The sequence below is a fragment of the Oryzias melastigma genome, linkage group LG1 (genome assembly GCF_002922805.2).
Source record: "Oryzias melastigma strain HK-1 linkage group LG1, ASM292280v2, whole genome shotgun sequence".
NCBI lineage: Eukaryota > Metazoa > Chordata > Actinopteri > Beloniformes > Adrianichthyidae > Oryzias > Oryzias melastigma.
The window spans coordinates 22,570,682-22,579,347 of NC_050512.1; the positions used below are offsets into that span (position 1 = coordinate 22,570,682).

The 8,666-nt window shown below is 37.1% G+C and overlaps 1 protein-coding gene across 1 annotated transcript; it reads left to right on the forward strand.

Moving 5' to 3' along the window:
* The first annotated feature begins 259 nt into the window (after positions 1-259).
* Positions 260-7,056, forward strand: rnaseh2a (ribonuclease H2, subunit A). The gene is made up of 8 exons (XM_024289262.2): positions 260-685; positions 777-848; positions 2,463-2,589; positions 2,668-2,755; positions 3,368-3,505; positions 4,615-4,702; positions 5,403-5,526; positions 6,839-7,056. Exons 1-8 carry the CDS (start codon positions 559-561, stop codon positions 6,993-6,995), a joined length of 921 nt encoding a protein of 306 aa, XP_024145030.1. The 5' UTR covers positions 260-558; the 3' UTR covers positions 6,996-7,056.
* The last annotated feature ends 1,610 nt before the right edge of the window (positions 7,057-8,666 follow it).

Below are 8,666 nucleotides of genomic sequence, written 5' to 3' on the forward strand. Positions count from 1 at the left end.
AAAAAAAAAAAAAAACTTTATCTATCCATAAAAAAACAGAAGTTACCTTGTCACATAGCTCTATTAAAATAGCACATAGATAGTAAATATTTACTTCATTTTAGCTTCTATAACTATTTATTTGATTTTGTCTATTTTTTTCCCCGGATTTGCTTGTTGCTGAATTAAAATGTAAAAAATATTTCCACCACCAAACAACCATCTGACTGCAGGTCAGTCTCCAGTCCACCAGGTGGCGACACATCCTTCTGTTTCCACAGGATATATGAATTATATGTTTGACGTCACATCCGCGGCGCCAAACCCGCTCCAAAGAAAACATACGTTCAAGTTAAAACGTTGAAGCTTCCTTTTAGACAAGTCTATATTTTATCTAAAGTGTTTACTGTGAGAAACACGAATCCTGCGTTCATTTCGTAACGACGAAAAGTTTAGCTTGACCACAGAAGAAGTTGTTAGCCTCCTAGCTAGTAGCTGCTTTTGGTTATCGTATCACAGAAGAGTATTCCGCTCGGAACAATTCGTCGTGTGGAGCTTTAATTTATTTTAGCAGTATTCATGGACCTGGGACCGTTTGAAGCAGATAATTCTGTCAGCTGCCGGCTGTCCTCTCAGATCCCTGACATCTGCAGGACGGAGGACTGCTGTTTGGGGGTTGACGAGGCGGGCAGGGGGCCTGTTCTGGGTATGTTAGCTTGTTTTGGATAGGGATAAACAAGGTATGTTTACATGCATGCTTTATTTTTTAATTTAACAATGCTCCTATTGTCATCTAGGTCCCATGGTGTATGGAATATGCTTCTGTCCAGTGTCTAAAAAACAGGAGTTGAAGGACTTGAAAGTTGCAGGTACTGGTTCTCCTGTTGTAAGCTCAGTATGTTCCTTACTTTCATCCTTGGTAATATTAAATTCTTCCAGTTCCATTTTAAACATCAACAAATTATCTTATATTTATTAAACAATATGAAGTATACAGTATTTGCTTAAGAGTTCTAGTTGATCCAGAATTCTGCCAACTAAAATTCTGCCTTACGTTTAAGTTGTGAAAGTTATGCATAGTAATTTAAGTATTTTAGGGGTGTGATTATATAGTTTGTGTCCTTCCACTCTTTCTCAAGCAATAAAACAAACTCGTTCACATTTAATGAATTCAATGTGTCATGTCAATGTATGGTTATGAGAAATTGTAAGCGTATTTATTTATCTCTTTTACTTTGAAGTTTTTAGTTTTTTCTAACAAGTCACAGTTAAAGATCCACTCAGATTAAAAGCAAACAGCAAACCAGTAGCTCCCTGGTCCTCTCCATTCTGATGCATCCACTTGTAGACAAGACAACTAAATTCACGTCTTCTTTTCCTCATTCAAGTTGGCATCTGACTCAACAGTTTGGCTGGATATCTCCAATATTGCTCGCCATTTTTGTTCCATTGGGAGTGTTGGGTTAGGACGTGAGGGACTGTAAGCTTGCAGGAGAAATTATAAACAAACAAATGATGGGAAATGTACAGTTTCAGCCACAATTTAGAGGTGAATTTCTAATTAACTCCTGTCGCTCTGCAGAAAATATGTCCTAGAAAACGACATGTTTTTTTTTATTGCGGCTAAATACAATTAAAAGACCAAATAGACAAATAGATCAAAAGATGATCAGAAAGTGACTTTAATATATAGATGTATTTCTTTTTGGTTGTCTTTAGTATATTTTGTCTTGATTGCTTGAAATAAATCAATTAAAATTCTTCTGCGTGTTTTCAAAGGCACTCATTGTCTTTTTTTTTTATTTTTAGTTGATATTCTTGATATTTCTACATCTTCTGACTCATAATCAAGTTCATTTCCCCTGTATTGCCATCTGTTCTTATAGCACCAAAAGGAGCAGACCTTGAAGTTCCTCTGCTTCTTGTGTCTGGGACTCTAACCCATCTTGTAACAAAAAAGAAGAAAAAAAGCAGACTCCCTTCTTGACTTTAATAATGGATTAGATTTATCTGCGCTTTTCCAGACGCTCAAAGCGCTTACATTGTGCATCCATTATTCATTCACACCTCATTCATACTTGGTGATGGTAAGCTACTATTGTAGCCACAGCTGCCCTGGGGCAGGCTGACAGAGGCGTGGCTGCCAGTACGCGCCTACGGCCCCTCTGACCATCACCGGAACATTCATACACATTCACACACCAGTGGAGCCACACTGGAGGCAAGTTGGGTTAAGTGTCTTGCCCAGGGACACAACGACACTTGGCTGGCGGGAGCCGGAATCGAACCGCCTATCCTTCGATCATTGGCCGACCCGCTCTACCGCCTGAGCCACTGTCGCCCTAAAACAGTCTTAAGTTTAAAACTCATTCGTTTTTTTGCATTTCTTTAATACCCACATTTCATCAGTTTTTCTTTGTTCTAATCTTAAGAATGTACACCACTCTTGAATAAGCTTTTCCCCTATTTGACTTCTTTTCCAGACTCAAAGACGCTGTCAGAAGAAGAAAGAGAAAACCTTTTCCAGAACCTGGATGAAGCCAAAAGTTATGTTGGTTGGGCGTTGCATGTTCTCGCGCCCAACACCATCTCCACCAGCATGTTACAAAGGTAAGACTCGCCTAGATCTCATGGATGCGTGTTACAGTGATTCACACACAGTTTCTTCATGTTTGCTTTTACTTAAAGGATGAAATACAACCTGAACGCGCTCTCACACGATACCGCCATCAGTCTAATACAGTATGCACTGGACAGTGGAGTGCAGCTCAAAGAGGTACGCCACTCTTTCATTTTATGTAATTAAAACAAGTTTGATGAGAATTGAATGTATTTTTTTTTTTTTGCTTTGTCTCATTTGTCTATGTTAATTTGGGATTTATATAGGAGTTTATGTCATCAAAGACCCAATCTGATCATCTTTTTAGCCATTTTAAAAATGTTCCCACTAGTCTTTGAATTATGATTATGCTGATTTTAGGCAAAGTCCAAAGACCTGTGTCATTTTCTAGGATAAAGTTTCTGCAGAGCAGCAGTAGTTTTTCAAAAATTCATCTGACTGTTGGAGCAGGGCAACCCCACCCCCTCTTCCCCTCCGCATTGCCAATGTATTTTCAACACCACAAATCAGCTCTTTTTTGTGTTCTCTTGATTCACAACAATTTGAATAAATAACTACACAGAAAGGCAATTTTTAGTTTAATTTTCTTTATATATATCCTGCACTATCTGAAAAGTACCACAAGAAAATGTTAAAATCAGGATTTTTTTAAAAATAACTCCGGTTTTGAGTGTAGTGATGTTTTAGTGTGATTTAGATTCTCTTCCAATAACTTATTTTCTTCTCCACTCTTTCTTGCTCCTTCTCTCCATCACATCTGCTCTGCAGATCTTCGTGGACACGGTTGGTCCGGCAGAGAAGTACGAGGAGAAACTTTCCCAGCGGTTTCCTGGCATCGAGGTCACTGTTAGACCAAAAGCCGACTCCCTCTTCCCAGTCGTCAGTGCAGCCAGTATCTGTGCAAAGGTGAAAGGTCGTTTAGTCTCGTGTGCCGCATACACCCACCTGATGTCAAACTTCTAAGAAAATTACACAAAATTAATTTTTAGCACCAGATGACTTAAAAAGAACTTTTTCTACTCATTTTGTCATTTTATTGAAATATTTTAAAATATGAACTCAAATCAAAATAAACAAACATTCAGTTTGTCAGGTTTTTGTTACAAAAATTGATCAATTATTCATTTTTGTCAATGAAAATTCTTATTTTAATAAATCAACTGTCTTTAGTGACGCATGTGTGAAAAGTTTATAGGTTTAGTTTAAAATTTTTCTTTTTATTCCAGTTTATATGAAAGTTCCTTAGGGTTCAGAATACATTTTAAATGCTTTTCACAACCTTATTTTTGTTAAATGGTTGCATTTTCTCCTATGATTAGTTTATGGAACTAAATCCAGGATGAGAAGCAGATCTTTCTTCTATCAGATTCTTACTGGATCAGTCTAAGAGTTCAGCTGTAGATGTTTTTATGTGGATAAAACTTTTATACTTCTTATTTTCAGTGTGTTTTGTTGCTGCTTTTATGTTCAATCTAATTCATTATTTATATTCCAGATGTGGTTTTGTTAAACATTTCAAGTTACAATCGTGTTTAAAGTTACAAATCCGCTTTAAAAGGTTTTTAATCAATCAAAACAAAAAAAGACAAGAAACCATACATAGATATATCAACCCTAATTAAGATATCCAGTGACGGGTAAGGTCATAAAGAAAAATGTATTGAATAGATCAGATAAACTTTATTGTCTGTTCAATGAACACAAAAATCAGCTTTTAACATGACAGAAAACAGTAAAAGGAAATTATATATAAAAAATGTTAAAATAGCTTTGAAACTTAATAAATACATAAAATCACAGCCTGCACCTTCCGGTTTAAAACAACAGAATTAAGCATTGTGACATTATTAGGGATAAAGGATTTTGTTGCAGAAGTTTTTCCTGGTCAATGTGATTCTGTATCTCCTGCCCATCCGAACTTTATTCAAAAGTCATTTCCATTGTTGTCACTCTTTTTTGTTCTTGCTTGTGTTTTATTTTCATTCAAACTTTTGCTTTATTGTTTTGTTTTTAAGGTTGCCAGAGATCGTGTTGTGAAAGGCTGGAAGTTTGCAGAAGATTTAGGAGACGTGGATGCAGATTACGGTTCAGGATATCCTAACGGTGAGTCACAGCGTTGACTGACTGCACTTTTTTTTTTGTTTTATTAAATTCAATTCAATTCAATTCAGTTTTATTTATATAGCCCAAAATCACAAAGAGATTTGCCTCATTGGGCTTCAAAATATAAACAATTGTTAAAAACTAAACAGACTAAATAAACTGGTTATCCCTGCCCTTAGACCCTCCCTCCCGGTAAGGAAAAACTCCTAAAAAAAACCTGAGTCAGGAAAAAAAGAAGAAACCTTAGGGATTCCCACATGAAGGAGAGATCCTATCCCAGGACGGACAGGCGATACCAGAACAGTTAAAGAAAAATTAGCTTCTACAACTATGTATCTAAAAGAGTTCATTCAGATAGAGCTGAGGGACGAGTGATGATTAAGTCCATAGTCAAGATGAAGCAGAAGTGCAGTCCACGACCAGGAGGAAAGACGACCCAGCAGGAATCACTCTCACTCAGATGCAGGATGGTGTCGGGGGCGTGGTCCACAGACAAGAGTGGGAGCGTGGGCGATCCACCGGGGATCTGAAATCTCTCCCGCTCCCCAGAGGAGAGTGGGAAAGAAGAACAACATGTGAATGGAACTGCACCAACAAAAGCATGGAGAACTAAATACAATAAATAAAAAAATAAATCAATATTGAAGTTAGAAACAGTTAATAAACTGTCCTTGAGATTTACCATCTTCGTTTTTTTCAGACCCCAAGACTAAAGCGTGGCTTCTGAAGTACCTGGACCCCGTGTTTGGTTACCCGCAGTTTGTTCGCTTCAGCTGGAGTACGACACAAACTCTGCTGGACAACAAGGCTGTGACGGTGCACTGGTAAACCACTTCTCAAGTCTTTCAATCCTCCAGGATTTAAATGTACTTCCCCAAAGTTTTCCAGGTTACAGTCCGGTTTGATGTCAGACATGTCTTAGATCGCCCTTTACAAGGCCGAAGTTGGCGTCTAAATTTTATCTGTTTATTTTTTTAGCTTCCAGTTTACCTCATCTTTTGAATGTGAAGTTTATCTTCATCCTCTGTAAGATATTTTCAAGCTTTTATTTGTACTCTAAATGTGATATAGATTTAGCTTTAACCCGTAACTTCAATTTAATTCCATTTTATTTATATAGCCCAACATCACAAAAACAGTTGTCTCATTGGACTTCACGCTGTTAATTTTACAGATTCAGAAGGTCGATCGTAAAATATAAACAATAACTAATTGCTAGACTAAACAACTAAATTAAACTGGTCATCCTTGCCCTTAGAGTCTCCCTCCCGGTAAGGAAAAACTCCTTAAAAAACCTGATTCAGGAAAAAGAAGAAATCTTCGGGATGGCCACATGAGCGAGAGATCCTGTCCCAGGACGGACAAGCGATTTACCAGGACTGTCACTGTGGAAGTTACTTTTTTTCTTTTTTTTATTTACACATTTAAACTAGAGTGGGAGGATAGACCCCTAGAGATGGAACATCTCGTTTTCAAGGAGGTCCTCCATTTCAAGAAAAAAATAATTACAAATGACAGAGTAGGAACCAAAGTAAATAATATGAAGAAAAGTAAAAAAAACAAAAATCAGACGCCAACTTCAACCTCTTGACTTTGAAGGTGCAACCGAGATATACAGAAGAAAACAGCCACTAAAACTGTTTTTTTTTCTAAATATAATAATAAAACAACTTTATTAGTAACATCCTCGTAACATTAGACAGCCAGTTGCTGAATGTTCTGCATTATTATTGTTATTTGTGTTAACAACTGTCTCCATGTTAGGAGCAAAAACTCCTGGTTTTTGTCTCTTAAATGCAGCTTTCTTTAATTCTGTTTCCTCACTTGCTTTTTTATGCAAAAAAAAAGTTCAAAATACTTGTAGTTATATTTGGACACAGACGCTTTAAAAAAGTAACAGCTGGATTTTTATAACGTGACCGAACAACTTCATAAGAATGAGTCAGATGCGGTTTTCAAAATAAAAACTTCCTATAAAATCAGATTATACATTTTTATTTGCCTCTGTGGTCTGGTACCAACCGTCTCAAGGTCCGGTACCGGTTGGGGACCACTGCTTTAGTGTTTACAAAGCTCACTCTGCTGGATTTTAAGTCACGACTGATCTCTCAGAAATGTTTTTGTGGATTCCATCAGGGATGACGATGAAGAGGACGGAGAGAAAGCAGCCAAGCGGATGAATAACAAGTCGATGCTGTCGTTCTTCAGCGCACCAGCTGGAAGTAACGACCAAAGCCGCCAAACGCACCGATTCTTCACCGACCGGAGGCTGAAAGGTCTGAGCAGTCTCTGAAGGCACAACCTCTGGCTATTTTCACTCTTCTTTTCTACAATAAACTTCTCACAACTAGAAATGTGTCCATGAACTTTTTAAACAAAATAAAATTCACAGAAAAGGTTGAGACAAATTTATTCAATACAGACTAGCATGCTGGAAATATTCAACAGTTTGATTAATTTTGTATGAAATATTCGTTTTTGGTGAAACTTTTCTCAGTGAGCAACAAAAACAAATTAATTTCCATTTTTTAAATTTACAAAATAGTTAAACATGCACTTTTTAATGGGATTCTTCAATGAAAAACACATTTAGGTAGAATTTGAAATTGATTTCGTCAGTTAGAAGAAACTTAGCGTGAATATAGCTTTGTAGCTGTCACATTTTACATTTTAATGTAATAAAAGTATTTTTACATCCATAAAGGTTCAGTCAAAAATAAATTCTTTAATACTTAGATTTATTTTTCTGGTTTTGATTTCAAAACTTCTCAGCTGTAATGACACAAAAGCAGGACAATCTGTGATGTTTTTTACTGCAAAGCATGAATAAATAATCTCTCAAAGATCAAACTTTTCTGTTTTAGTCCCGTAAAGCCCAGAAATGACCGTCATCCAGATGTCAGAACAGTCCAGTTGGGACGGGACTTCATCACCTTCTGCATCTGCAGGCTTTTTCTCTTGAAGACACTTCACACAAAACAAACACATTATACTAATAAAAAAATAATTTGCTATTAAACCAGATAAAATTTCTTTAGAAAAATATATTCCTCCTTAGTTGCCGGGGTTAAACATAAATATGTATATTTGAGTTCTCGGTTGCTAGTCCCCGTTGATTTTGTGTCTGGACTCCTGGATCTTTTTCCCACAGTTCATGGCTAGAGTCGATACCGCGAAGGACGCCAGGATCATGATGGAGGTCCCCACAAAGTGGGACGAAGCTCCTCTGGGGGCTCCACGCAGTGCCCGCCTGGTGAAGGTCTCTCTGTGGAAAGTCGTGGCAGCAGGCAGCGACTGAGTGGCCGACTCCATGGTGAGGACCGGACGAGAACGTCTGTGGAAGAGGCGGCGGGAGCTGCAACCGTCAGCAGGAGCTGTCAGGAAATGACCAACATGTCTGAGATGTGGTGTGGTTACATCCCGTCTGAGCCCTTTTTTAATCCGTTCTCGTCTGTCCATTTATAACTTCCCAGGCTTTTGTTCCTATTCCTATAAGATGCCCTGCGTCAATGGGATTAAAAATACTTAGGCCTCACCCGCGGCAGACTAAAGTGGTGATCTGTCTGCTTAAGGTCGTTTATTTTAATGGTATTAGAGCCAGTGTGGGGATGAGGTAACATCCTGACCTCTGAGGTGTTCTATGCAAATATCTATGAAGAAAAGGAGAAATCAGATAATACTTTGATTGTAAAAACACTAAAAATATATGTAAAGTTAAAAAATACATTTTCTTCTACTTCCTTTTATTGTGAAACTACATCTACTTACATTTTTTAGTTCTTTTGAAAGTAATATATTAAAAAAAAACCCAAAAAATACGCTTTAGGCTTCTAATCTTCATCTAGATTGTAATTTTGATGTTTTTCCTTAATTATTGATATATTTGCTATACATATATATATATATATGTTCTATTTTCCTGCTTCACAATTTAGTTTCAACTATTTTTATGTTTTTAAGTATT